This window comes from Thermobia domestica, chromosome 15 (genome assembly GCF_964235325.1).
Source record: "Thermobia domestica chromosome 15, izTheDome1.hap1.1, whole genome shotgun sequence".
In the NCBI taxonomy this organism is placed as follows: Eukaryota; Metazoa; Arthropoda; class Insecta; order Zygentoma; family Lepismatidae; genus Thermobia; species Thermobia domestica.
Genome location: NC_137468.1, coordinates 89,348,192 through 89,363,288, shown reverse-complemented (window position 1 = coordinate 89,363,288; position 15,097 = coordinate 89,348,192). Strand labels below are relative to the sequence as shown.

General features: G+C 35.0%; 1 protein-coding gene across 1 annotated transcript; it reads left to right on the top strand.

Annotated features, from left to right (window-relative positions):
• The first annotated feature begins 3,193 nt into the window (after positions 1-3,193).
• LOC145671559 (uncharacterized) lies at positions 3,194-3,604 on the top strand. Its single transcript, XM_081740746.1, has one exon. The coding sequence runs from the start codon at positions 3,194-3,196 to the stop codon at positions 3,602-3,604; it is 411 nt and encodes a 136-aa protein (XP_081596872.1).
• The last annotated feature ends 11,493 nt before the right edge of the window (positions 3,605-15,097 follow it).

Sequence of the window (15,097 nt, the reverse complement as noted above, 5' to 3'; positions counted from 1 at the left end):
GCGAGATATTCAGAAAAATAATCGAAAAATCCCCCTTTATGAGACCCCTTGGCTATTTTTAAATCAATACGTCTTTAACTTGTGTCTGTAAAGAGACATGTACAGATGTTGTAAGGAATGATAAGGCGATATATGCTCATATGCGAATAATGCGCTGTGTAGAGAGCGCAGGTTCAGCTAGTTTCTTGCAAAAATTCTTCAATCGAAGATTTATAATCGCCACTGATTTTCAATTTTGTCGATATTATCTTCAAATTCCACAGACGGTGAAAGAAGCTAAATCAGTAAAAGATGTTTCACCGGTTTCAAGCTTATTGCCACTGAAAAGCGACATTTCCTGAAGGATGTCTATATTATCAGGCTGAATTTCTTTAAGGAGTTAGTTTATACTTAAACTTACGTCTTTCCGAAACTTTTATTTAACGTCTAGTTTTAACGTACAGGTTTTGAACTAATTCTCTGCTGTGTAACGTCACAATATAACCATCAATGCTAATTTTATGAGGACAATTCTGACAGTGGGGTTTAGAATGTTACAACCTAGAGAACGCATCAAACGTCAGAAAATTGCAAAATGACACACACAATATATTACAATGTGGCTAAACTCAGAAAGTGGCTATAGAAGTGAAAAGCATATGGCTAAAAAGCCACTATTGGCTCTTTGGAAATTATGTGACTAACGACGTTCTCAAAATGGCCAGATCTCGTCACAAAGTGGCTAAATTGGCAACCCTAGTCGCAATACGAAGCAACTTACGCACAACCATGCCATGGTACATGGGGTATGTGCCATTCACATTCCTCACATTCCAGTGAAGCATGTAAAAGTACCTTTCAAGTGTCAGAAATTCCTCGAAAGGCACGTACCTAGCGACACGTGCTATGCATATGAAATGTACATTTTTCAAGTACCAGGTACGTAAACGGTACATATGGAACTTAAATGGCACGTTCCTAGAATGTACCTGGTTGGGTGGGTGTTCCGAGAACATTCACTATATATGTGCCCGTGACAGGTAATTGGTTGGCTGACTGTCGTGGAACAGCTGCTTGGGACGTTGTATAAACGTGAGTCCTGATGACTTCTTCACTTGCGTAGGATTCCACTGCTGAAGTCTATCCAAAGGCGTTCACTTGCTCACCCTCAATATGAGGTTCATATTCTGGCTCTGCTGGATGATCGACTGGAGGGTCAATACCTTCATCCGCCATGTTGTTTCCGTAAAGTCACAATAAAGTTAAAAACTTAAACTAGTCACAGTTGGGTATAAAAGGCCTTACACGACCGTAAACTTTAGTCTTTTACCTTTCCTTATGCTATGAGAAAGGTTTTCAGTTCATTAAACAAACACAAATTAGTACTTGAATCGCTTAAAGCATTTCTTTCTCTTCCGCTCTTCGATCGCTCGACTTCTTTCTTCTTCGTTGGCCCCATGGGGCAAAGACAACAATCAGCCCGCAGCTAAGGATATTAAAGTCCGGACTAAGTAGGCATTAACAATTAAAAATTATACATAACAAATTATTACGGTAAATGACTTTTAAGAATATAATATTTTCTCAATCAATTCTAACCATAAAATCTGGACAAAGTTTCGAAGATATTAAAAAAATTAATTTCATCCAAGTTTCAGACATATGAATAAGCGTTTGATGTGAAATTTTGTAAAACTATTCTTAAAAAATAATTTAATGTATTTCAGACTCGAGAGATTTTGTAAGCTGACAGAATACATAAATAATGATTTGATTACGTTCAATTTTAAACGCATGAGTAACACAGTTTGGTATAAAATCAAAAATTGATTTTATCACACTTTTGAACACATTTAGTAGCGTCAAACGTTCAACATAAATAAATATTTGATTTTATTAAGTTTTTAGTGACGTAAAAGGAAAGTTTGATATTGTATAAATATAGAAGTTAAGTATGTGTGTACAAATTTTCTAACACTAAATAAACATTTAATTGAATTTGTTCTCGTAATAATAGGCTTACTTACATTTTTATAACAGGCCAAAAGTAACAACATTTCTATATAGATCGTGTTTCTGTTACTGGTACTTTTAGTAATTTTCTTATTATATATTTTGATATTTATTCTTTTCTGCTTTTTAATTGTTTTTCTTATATTTAATTTACTTTTAGTAGTAGTTCTTGGTAATTTTAACAGTAGTCGGATAAATTTTAGTAGTAGTAATACTTGGAATTTACGGGAGAATACCCCTACAGAGAATCCTGGTTTTCTAGGTTGTGGGTTTACGTCAGGTAGGCAGTCAGTTGTAAAAACGTTTGTCAAATCAAACATAGATTGAGGAAGGAATATGTCTGAGAAAAAGGCTAGGACGTCCCCCAGAAGCAATCGCCTTAAGGCCGTGAGAAGTGAGCAAGGGCTACTCCTTAACAGTGGACGGAAGGGGCTAAAGAAGTGAGTCCAAAAACAGTAGATCATAATAGGAAAGTGGAACGTTGTAACCTTGACAGTTAGGAGATATGAGTTATTGGAGACACTGGCAAGAAGAATGAGCAAAATCAAAGGAAATAGGAAATGGATACAAACTTATATATATATATATATATATATATATATATATATATATATATATATATATATATATATATATATATATATATATATATATATATATATATATATATATACAGGGAACAACAACAACAAAAAGAATGACGTTGGAATTGTCTTGGATAACAATACGAAGGGGAAATTGGTGAATGTGAAGAGAGTAAACGACATAATTATTATAGTCAAACTAGTGCTACGATAAGGAGAAACCCTGAAAGTAATCACCACCTATGTCCCGCAAATTGGGTGTAATGGAGAGACAAAGCAAGAATTTTGGATGGAACTAGATAGTACTTTGCAGAATTGTTCATTACATGAGAAACTTTTTCTAGCAGGAGATCTGAATGGGTATGTAGGATGACTAAGATCAGGATATGAAAGGATACATAAAGGATATGGTTTGAAAAAAGGAAATAAGGAACGTGAAAGCATACTATAAGTGGCAGAAGCATATGCTCTGGCTATTCTGAACCTTTTACAAGAAGAAAGAACATCTTATTACATATAAGAGTGGCACCGCAAGCTTTCAGATCGACTTCATCTTATGGAGGAGACAAAACCTACATGATGCAAAGCACTGCAAACTAATTTCAAGTGAGAGCCTAATGGAGCAACACTGCCTTGTAGTAACCGGTATCTTCATCAAAGAAAAAGTGGAAAGAAGACGACAAAATGTTCTTGTTCGAAGGAAGTGGTGGACATTAGATGCGGCAAATGCTAAAAAAAATTGGAAGAAAATCACCACATTCCAAGTATTGCAAATAAAGGAAGAAAAATTACTCGTGGAAGAGGAATGGACTAGACGATCAACAGCACTCAATGAAACAGCAAGAAAAGTTGTGGGAAAAACAAAAGGAAAATGCCTCATTGATAAAGGAACATTGTGGTGGAGTAAAGAAGTTCATACAACTGTGGTGAAGAAGAAGGAGCAATACAAAAAATGGCAAAACTCTGGCAATCAACTAGATCTGATGGATTACAAAGAAGCGAAGGAGAACGCTTCAGAAGGCAGTTAGTGTAGAAAAGGCAAGGCTTATGATGAGTTGTACAATCTTGAAGCAAAACGGGGAGAAAGATGATATACAAGCTTTCGAAGGCAAAAGAAAGATATTTCGCATGTACTCTGCATCAAAGACGAAAATAACTTAGTTCTGAGAAGTGAGAAGATAAGGAAAAGGTGGAAAAAGTATTTTCAGGAATTTTTCAATGAAAGAAACCCGAGGGAATCGTGCAAAAAATCTATCCACAAACGAGGGACTGGTTCGACCTGAGACCATGGTAGAGGTAGAAACTGTTATGAAAAAGTTGAAAAGTGCTAAAGCTCCAGGATTGGATAATCTCCGTATAGAAGCATGGAAAATTTATGTAAAGAAGGAGTGCAGTAGTTTGTTTTACTTTTTAATATTATATTGGTAACGAGAATTATGTATAACAAATGGAGAAACAACTTTATTGTACCGTTTAAAAAAATAAAGATTTGCAAGAATGTAGCAACTAGAGAGGACTAAAACTTACGAGCTATGCAATGAAGCTCCGGGAGAAAGGGATAGAAGCGAGAATGAGAGGAGACCGACATTACAGAGAGCCAATTTGGTTTTATACCAGGGTGATTGAGAACGAATGCAATATTTGCAGTTAGGATGCTAATGGAAAAATACAGAGAATACCCCAAGAATTTTCATATGGTTTTCATCGACCTAGATAAAGTGTATGACAGAGTGCCAAGGGACCTTATTTGGTGAGAACTGAAGAAGTAGTTACGAACACACACATCTCTGTAATTCAAGATTTGTATAATCGATGTAGAATGCTATTTGCAGATGACATTGTGAAAGTGAGTGAGAGCGAAGCAGCAATGCAAGAGAAATTTGATGCTTGGAGAGGAACATTGGAGAGCAAATAGAATTAGTAGAACTAGAACCAAATATTTATAGTGTTCTTTCAGGAAAGTATAATTGAGAATATAAGAATACAACTGGACGAAAAAGAGATGGTAATGAAGAAATTCAAGTACTTGGGATCAATTCTGCAGAAAAATCCAGGAATAGAAGAAGATGTAAACAAGAGAATTAGCAGTGGTTGGACGAAATGGAGAGAAGCGACGGAAGTGTTGTGTGACCGTAGTGTACCAATACGCCTTAAAGGAAAAGTTTACAAAACAGTAGTGAGACCTGCCTTATTATACAAAATCAATGTACCCATGTCGTATGAAAGGAAGTGGATCCTTTTACTTAATCATGTAACCACATACCGCGTTACAGGCTCACGAAAGATAAATTACGTCAATTACCGACCACGTGTCCATACTAATACTTGATACTTTTTTTTACCAACAGAAGGGGATAAGCAACACCACCCAAATTTACAGTGGTATATATTCAGACTCGAGAGGACATGTAGCATTTTTTGTTTTTTGACAATTCCTAAATTTAAAAGGTGGGCAATGTACCCCTCCCAAAATCTGAAAGGGGTGCATCAATGTATCCATGTCTTATAAAAGAGAATGGGCTCCTATATTCAACTATACGTGATAAACCATCATCAAAGGGGATAAATTAGATTTTAAAAACCCCAAACTTTGATTTTTTTTTGGCAAAATTATACCTATGAAAGGAAACGGGATGGACCACCTAGGTTCATAATGAAATGTATTGGGGCCTTAGGAAACATTTATCTCTTTGTTTCTTGACAATTTTGAAATTTAAGGGATGGTTCTATGTACGCCTCCCAAAATTTAAGAGTGTAGCATCAATGTATCCATATCTTTTATGAAAGTGAATGAACCTCTCTACTCACCATTTACCCATGTAAGGTAATAAAGCGCATCAAAGAGGATAAAATAGGTCAAAAACCTCAAAAATGTACATTTTTGGCATTTTGTAACTGTAGAAGTGAACAAGATGAACCACCAAAATTACAAAGGTACAGACCCCAGTCTTATGCTACTATATCAAAATTTTTAAATTTGGCATTTCAAAATTTAAGAGAGTGGTCCTAGGTACTCCTTCCAAAATTTAGGGATGGGTCAAGGCATCCCTGCCAAAATCAAGAGAGCATTTACCCTATGAAGTCATACTACGTGATCAGGCCACATGAGGTCCCTCAATGAATCAGAGCCAAGTAAGATCAAAATCTTCGCTTACTACTATGTTCCACGATTTGCGTTAATACTGAAAAGTGAATGCGTATATTTTCCAAATCCTTCAGTATAAATTCATAGCAAGGTTGTGGTGTTGAATACTCAAACCGTGATGCGTATTTGAGTTAGCATTATACATAGTTCTGGAATACTCTACCGAAGAGATGCGGGTTTGTTATCCGCTACCCAAAAAGAAAAGTTCGCGCAAACATGAAGTGGGAGAGATCGCCCAGATATTCATTGAATGGAATCAGTCTTTACTGTGTATTTTAAATTCTATAATATTCTTGGCGTGAGTGATCGCTTACGCAGAATAAGTAACATATTGTTCATGAACGTCATGCACGAGAGAGCAAGGAGAAAATGTGCAATAAATGCGGTTGTTTTCTGAAGTACATCAGGCTTGCAGCTAGGGAGTTGCCAGGGGACTGAGATCTTCTGCGACCACCTTCAGCTCCCTGACATTTTAAGTTTTTTGTTACAAAGTAGCCTCTATACATGAGGAGTGAACTCAAATCAGCACTCTGTAAATGGTTTGGGCTCTCTTTGTCTTAGTGCTCTGGTTGAAGGCTGTAACGGATGAACGATACACATATAATCTTTAAATAGCCCCCACTACCCACAGTCCTGCGAGAACGGACGTCACCCCACTTCCCCCTTTAGAATACAAGAATTTTAAAAGGAGAGAGAAAGGAGAATTCCACTCCCCCACGGCTGAGAATAATGACGACGTGAAGAGTGAGGTTCAATACTGGAAAAGGCTTATACTGTATGCAAAAAATATCACTATTAAGATAATCAGGAATTTGTCTACAACTACTTGAAAATGGAAAAAGTTTTCTAACAAATTGGAAAATTTTTATTATAACAATCCGAAACGTGTTATATAAATAGTAATATAGAAAACATTCAACAATTTTAACAAGTAATAATATCATTAATCGAAATCGCCGTTAGCAAGTAACATTTTTCCCAAAAGGATTGTTTTTTTCCAAGTAACAAAATTTTTCTGAAGTATTATTATAACCAATCGTAAATCCAAAATATAGAATTTAGAAACCTATATAACAATATAATCAAAAATGTATGGAACTCGAAGTTACTGCAAAGTGGCTTTCTTTGGAATGAAAATGTGGGAGGAAATGATTTCTTAAATATGGGTCAAAATGCATGAATTACGAGCAATAGCTCAACTGTAATTCTATAAAATCCTTTCTTTTTTTTCCTTTTTCAAAGCGGACCTAAGACATAAATCATTCATGTGAAGTCTCCACTAGCCTTAATATTTTCCGTAATTTCAATATATTAAACTTCCTGACCAGCGACTTTACTTTAGTTTTAACAAGGAAAACAAGAATCAACATGTTTTAACTCAAGGCATAATTCTGCCTACACAAAACCAGTAACATGAACTATTCAATTAACTATTTTTACTTTCTTACTTTTCCTTTCGCAATATTTTTAGAAATATGTGCTTCCAAAATATATTGAATAATAATAATGCTTCTAAATAATAACCATAGTCAGGAATTGTTATAGATTTCAAAAGAAATTAACTAAACTATACGATTATACGGAAAGAATATTAATTTTTAACGACCCATTTTTTTTTCTTTTTTCCTTCAGAGGACCTATCACTCTTACCTCATTTTATACACTGCGAAGCGCTTCAGTCTTAAAGCCAGAACCTCGGCTGCAACGTGACGTCATCCCGATCGACGACTCACGCAATCTAACCGAAGGTTAAGCAGTGCTTCCAACTCCAAGAGAAATAACCGACTTAACAGTAAACTGGAGTTTCATCTCACAAAATTTTCCTTTTACAAAATTTCATTTTATTATGAAACTTGGGTGGGTTACATAATATCCGAGGGTCGGTCAAAAAAAAATTCCTAACCATAACAAATCCCAAGTTGAATAATAAAATAATTTCAATACATTACCAAATCTTCCATAAATATTCAAATGCTAACGCCTTCTTTACAAACTTCTACAGTAAATTTTCCAATTCCTTACATAACATACACAAAGGATGATGATGAGGTATTTACAAAATGAAAAGGGGTTGACCTCTCACTTTCTCGGACGAGGCATTCCTGCAGGAATAAAAAAATATATACAACACACAAAATTTGTTCGAACAAACATCCTAAAATATATATAAGCACAATATTAATAATTTACTTAACCTCAATTCTCACATCAAATCATTTTTTTCCGTGTTACCTTATGGGTTAGGTTGATTAACTTGTCTCGGTGGAAAATATTTCTTACAAAAACGAACATGGCGTTTTATATGAACATATGGTCTTTCAATATTTTCTAGCCAAACTGTATTTGGTGTAGGTTTAGAAATAAGGCGGTATGGGCCTTCCCACTGAGGGGCGATTTTTGGATTGAAATGTTTCTCTGCTGAAATTTTCATGAACCTTTTAACCAATACTAAATCATCAATATTTAAATTAACAGGATTATGTTTTTGAGTATAAACTTTCGCACTATGTTTCCAAGCGCGTTCAATATTATTATTTATATTAACTAATTTTTGCTCTTTATCCTGGTCATCGTCTAAAAGATCTAAATCCATCAACCATTTAACATCTTATGGATGGTAAAATTTCCGTCCCATATAAAGTTCACATGGACTAGTCCCAGTAGTTTCATTCATACTTATGTTAATAGTAAAAGCAATTTTAGATAGTAATTGGGCCCAATTCTGTTGAGACTTATCAACATAAATACGAATTAAATTTTTAACCGATCTCACCGTGCGTTCGGCTCTGTTCGATTGTGGGTTATATGGGGAGAATTTTACACTTTGTATACCATAGCTATACAAGAATTTCAAGAAGTAATCACTCACGAAATAAGAAGCGCCATCACTTAGGACTTTACCAGGAAAGCCGTATCGAAGAAATAATTCCTGTAACTTATTGCAGATGATTTTTGAGGTTAGTCGTCTTAAAGGTTCTAAAAAGACAAAGCGACTATATGCGTCAGTGACAATTAAAATATATTCAAATCCAGAACTACTAGGCAATTTCCCCGCAATATCAATAAACCAAGTATAATTTGGGTGCATTACCTTTTTTGTAAAATATTGACCCATAGGTTTTCGATTGGAATCTTTACAGGTTTGGCACAAATGACAAGATTGTATAAAATTCTTAATGTCAGAATATAAAGTAGGCCAGGTATACTTTTCAGCGACCTTAGCAATGGTTTTTCGATATCCCATATGCCTCCCATGAATTATTGGACAATGAGAATACTCAATAATCGACTGAATTAAAGAATTAGGTATTACAATTCTAAATCCATTATTCCCTTTACCTTTTGTCTTTTTAAACAAGATCTTATTTCTTAATACATACAGAGGAACTTCTTCCTTTCGCTCTAACCTATTGATAATCTCTCTTAATTCAGGATCCTTCCTCTGGTGATCTGTAAGAGGTACATTAAACACAGGATTTTGCCAAAAATTAATGAAAGACAAATTTACTGTTTTATTATGATCTTTTACGACTTCTATTGTATTATCGTCTTTTGTATAGAATTCTAGATGGTTTCCTACCCTTGAAAGGAAATCGGCTATACTATTTATTTTTGATCTTACATGGACTATACGAAATTTAAACCTCGAGATTTTCTCTAACATAGTTCCATATCTCCTTTGTCTTTTATGGTTATTAAGTAACCAAGTTAAACTCTTACTATCAGTATACACTACAAAGGGATTTGCCAAATAATATTCAAATTTTTCCAAAGATAAAGAAAGAGCCTTAAGTTCTAATTCGTATATATTTTTACTCCAATCAGATTGTGGAATTGCCCGACTAAACATTGATACAGGTCTAAGATTCCCTTCCGAATCATATTGGCTGAGAACCCCAGAAAAATGACGCAAAGAGCTATCACAATGAATTACGAAGTTGGAATTCATATCTGGGACTTTCAAAATGACCTGACTACAAAAGGCATCCTTTAATTTTTGTAGGGCTTCATCATGAACTTTAGTCCATTTAAAAGGCTTTTTTACAGATCTTAATTCTTGAAGGGGAGCAATTAACTCTGAATACCCATAAATAAATTTTGAATAAAACGAGAAAAATGAACATATTCTGTTCACTCCTTTTCTGTTCTTTGGTTTTGGTATCTCCTGGATAGCTTTAATTCTCTCAGGGTCTATTGACATGTTGCCATTTTCAAAACGAAACCCTAAATATTTAATACTAGTTTGAAATAGACAGGACTTCTTTTCTGATATAGTAATTCCCCAATTTCTTAGTCGAGATAATACCTCCTCTAGTAGAGCTTTATGACTCTCAATATCTTTGCTAAATAAAATTATGTCATCAAAATATATCTCTAAATTCTTACCAATTAACCCTTCAAAGACTTTTGACATCAAATTACTTAAAACAAAAGGTGATAACACTAATCCCATTGGTACCGATTTATATCGATAGATTTTATTTTTTGTCACAAAAGCAGTAATATTTCTACTCTCTTCAGACAGAGGAATCTGATGAAAACAGGATTTACAATCAAGTTTTGAAAAGATATTATTGTCCGAAATACTAGATATTACATTCTCCATGTTAGGAGAAGGATAGCTGTTTACCATCACCTTTTTGTTCACCTCTCCGTATGAAATTACAAGCCGTCTGCTTCCATCTGAATTTGTTACTAGAAAGCAGGGTGATGTGTAGGGAGAATAATCTACTTCCTCTATAATATCGTCTTTTAAAAGCTGGGCAATAAAAGAATCTAATTCCTTTTGCTTATGCGTTGGAAGCTGATAAGGTTGCAATCGAATGGGAGTTTTATCGGCAAGTTCAATTTTGTAAGTGAAATTTTTTACTCTACCAATTTTGTTTCCAATAACATCAGAATATGAAGTTAACAAGTTATTAACATATTCCTGTAAATTAGAATCACATAGTAATAATTGATCAGGAACCGTATAATTACCTTGAGATTCCTCCGGTTTAGTCTCCGGTGGATGCAATATGGACTGATCAAAAACGAATTCCACTCCTGGGTCAAACGTGGTATTAACTCCACTGTCTCTGGTTACTGATGTCGATGGAGTCAAAATCTGATGAGAATTACCAAAAGATCTAGGTTGAGGTGTAGCTTTCGGACAACCAAGGTCGCATGGCGGCTGCTTTCCACTCACCCCATTCCTAGAAGTATATGCAGAAGCGAGAGAAGTCTGGGCACACAAAAGTTCATCAGCTCGGATCATAGGAACCACTAACTTCCGAGCTTTTATATTATATAAATTACCAGCAATGTCTATTACGGCGTTGTATTTTGTATGAAAGTCATTTCCAAGCAGAAGATCAAACTCATTAGAGTCCACAATGAAAAAAATTTCACTAAACTGATGTCTTCCAATTTTAAAATATAGTCTTACTCTCGTATCCACTGTAACTTGTACATTTCCTAAGCCGATAGTCTGAACGTTCACCTTTTCTGCTTTTATTTTACATTTTTTTCTAAGTTCATCATAAAGATGTCGAGCCAAATAAGAGTTCGTACTCCCAGTATCAATTAAGCACTTAAAACGCATACCCGTAATGTAAACAGGAATCGCTAATAAATTTTCCAATTTACTACCATTTTGATTTACATCTGAATTATTTTGAGTTAAGTACTGAGATTCTAAATTAGGGTTATGAGAAAATTCCGCCTTATCAAAATTTTTATAGTTAGATGGTAAAGAATACATAGCTGGAGAAACTAAAGTTTTATGTAAATTTCTTGGTTCACGAGATTGCAACACTACTTGCTGTTTTGTGTTCTTCGCTCCGATAAAGGAAGATGATTTACGGGGTGGTACCAAGTCCCGTACTCTACTACCTTGATTACGTAATCGATAATAATCTTTCCTATATCTATGCAAGGCGTCATAGTGTTCTGCAGCTAAATACAATTGATTTAAATCGATAGGCATACCTCTTTCAGCTAGAAATTGATGGGCAGAAGACGTTACCATATTAGTAATTAAACTACAAATGGTGGCTTCATCAAAGGACATATCAAGTACGTGAATAATCGATAATTTATTATCTACGAACTCATATAATGAATGATCCTCCCGCATGGGAACGTAGAAAAATAGTCGCATGAATTGTGTTCTACCAATAGTGGAAATAAATCGCACCACTAAATGTCTACAAACTGTTTGCCAAGGGGAAGCGTCCCCAATAAACGATTGTATAACTTCTTGCATTTCTCCTTTTGTACGAGAAAGACAAGCTACCAACACAAGATCTAAAGGCAAACCCTTACCTCTGACAATACTATCAAGTTTTAATAAAAACTGAAATGTAGACTCAGTATTGGTACCATCTATTATAGGTAGACTATTAATATCATGCAACAAAGATTTATAGATTCCTTCCGAAGCAAATTTCTCAAAATTTAAATTTAATGAAGCTGCCATATTAAATGGTCGGTCTCTATATTTATTTTGAAAGCTCCGACTCCCTCCTGCTCTTAAATTAGGCGAGGAATTCGCAAACCGTGTACTGTGTCCCACATTACTTTGTGGATCCACGTTATAATTTTGATCATGAAATGGTCTACTTTGACCACCTAGTAAAGGTTCGTGAGGATTCACTTGAATATGGGCTGAAGGCCTTAAATGTTCAAACATAGGATTACTAAATTCATAAGAATATCCAAGAAATTCATCCCCACTAGAACTTGAAGAATCCGAAAATCTAGACTTTACATGCGTCTCCTTTGACTGTGCCATCCTTACAAGAACACCACAAAATATTAAGCTCAAAGAAACCAAAAGGATAATTACTATTAATTTTACAACCTTATCAATAATTATCTGCTTATTACACAATGACCTACTAAACCATAAATTTTGTATCCGACCCCGGCAACACTGTATTAAGTATTTTACGTTAACATTCATATACAACATTTATATTACTCAACAAGAAAGGCATAATATAATGAAAATATGTTATTTAATTTAGAGGTTAATTTCACCAAAGAAATACACATAAATTTTAGAATATAAAGGGGAACACTTTTGCTGGACCTCCCCGAACCGGACCTCGAAGCCAACATAATTTTGCCTTTCCAGGGCAGTGTATAAAATTTATTTTTATTTAAAAATTATATATGTAACGGATGAACGATACACATATAATCTTTAAATAGCCCCCACTACCCACAGTCCTGCGAGAACGGACGTCACCCCACTTCCCCCTTTAGAATACAAGAATTTTAAAAGGAGAGAGAAAGGAGAATTCCACTCCCCCACGGCTGAGAATAATGACGACGTGAAGAGTGAGGTTCAATACTGGAAAAGGCTTATACTGTATGCAAAAAATATCACTATTAAGATAATCAGGAATTTGTCTACAACTACTTGAAAATGGAAAAAGTTTTCTAACAAAATGGAAAATTTTTATTATAACAATCCGAAACGTGTTATATAAATAGTAATATAGAAAACATTCAACAATTTTAACAAGTAATAATATCATTAATCGAAATCGCCGTTAGCAAGTAACATTTTTCCCAAAAGGATTTTTTTTTTTTCCAAGTAACAAAATTTTTCTGAAGTATTATTATAACCAATCGTAAATCCAAAATATAGAATTTAGAAACCTATATAACAATATAATCAAAAATGTATGGAACTCGAAGTTACTGCAAAGTGGCTTTCTTTGGAATGAAAATGTGGGAGGAAATGATTTCTTAACCCGTAATAGGGCGCACGGCGTACAAAGTTCCGCAGCAAATACTTTTAGTATTGTATGAGACACAATGCGGCACCCCCGCCGCTCACCCCCCACATTATCTACCCCCCACTACCCCTCTACCTGACCCTTAGAGAGAGAACCAGTTTGAACGCTCAGCTCTGGCTAGGCTAGGCGTTTTAGGAAGAAGTGTTGTCTTTTGTACGCCGCGCGCCCTATTGTGTGAGTTTTTGTGCGGACACTTGTACGCCGCGCGCCCTACACCGGCATTGTTTTTACAAACATTTTACGTACTTGTTTTAGTGAAATCGTCTTGTTTTGCGTTTCATGTCGCCGTGTGTTGTGTGTTTGTAATGTATTATAATTTGAATCTGTAATTAGACCTATTACTTTGTAGAATTTTGTGGTAGAGATATTTTGGCTACAATGGAAAATGAAGAAAGAAATCGTTTGCTTTCTTTACTTGATAGCGTTTAGAAAGAAATCCAAGAAGAAGAAAGAAATGCTAAACCTGGTATAGAGACTTTGCGTAAACATTTGTTTGCAAATAACGAAGATGATAGTAGAAGTAATGAACCTGCTCAAGAAGATGTCATCGAAGGGGAAGGATCTGATTAGTCTTAAGATGAATTGGAACACAGTGGTCACGATACGGAGTCAGAAATGTCTGCTAATGAAGAAACTGCAATAGAAGATGATAGTGATGGAACAGTAAACCGGAATGTGTTAATTGGAAAACACAAGGAACCTGAATGGAATGCTCACATGAACGATGCTAATTTACGTGGAAGAGTGCGAAGACAAAATATTATTCGAGCGAAAAGAATAGGAGATCGTCTTCCTACACCAAAAAGTGAAGCTTTGGCAACGAAAACCTCATACGAAACTTGGAAGCTACTTTTCCCTGACTCGCTCATTGACGAAATTGTTGAGTATACCAATGTTTGGATACGGACAAATAGAGCAAACTATGGACGTGAAAGGGACGCTAAAGAGACTGACCGATTAGAAATGAATGGTGTTATGGGTTTGTTATTTCTTGCCGGTGTGCTGCAGTCCTCACATACACGTATGGAAGATCTATGGGCAAAAGATGGACTAGGAATTGAGTACTTTCGTCCCACAATGTCGGTCAAACGTTCCATTTTATATTCATTTCTTGTAATAAAGTCAAGTTTTCCTAACTTTTAGTTTTTTTTTACCTGTAACTGCTTAAAATGATAAGTTTAAATAAATTTTGTTTAAAAAATGTCAAATTTGAAATTTTTTAACATATAAATAGTTTAAAAAACAACTTAGGACTGAAAAATTACAGTAAATATGTCTTCAGGGACCAAATGTGTGTATGTGGTACTTTGTACGCCACGCGCCCTATTACGTAACTTTTCCTTATGCGCCCTATTAAGGGTTAAATATGGGTCAAAATGCATGAATTACGAGCAATAGCTCAACTGTAATTCTATAAAATCCTTTCTTTTTTTTTTCCTTTTTCAAAGCGGACCTAAGACATAAATCATTCATGTGAAGTCTCCACTAGCCTTAATATTTTCCGTAATTTCAATATATTAAACTTCCTGACCAGCGACTTTACTTTAGTTTTAACAAGGAAAACAAGAATCAACATGTTTTAACTC

Excerpts from the sequence above, each read along its gene's own strand:
- LOC145671559 (XM_081740746.1), top strand. The coding sequence starts at position 3,194 with ATGGAGCAACACTGCCTTGTAGTAACCGGTATCTTCATCAAAGAAAAA.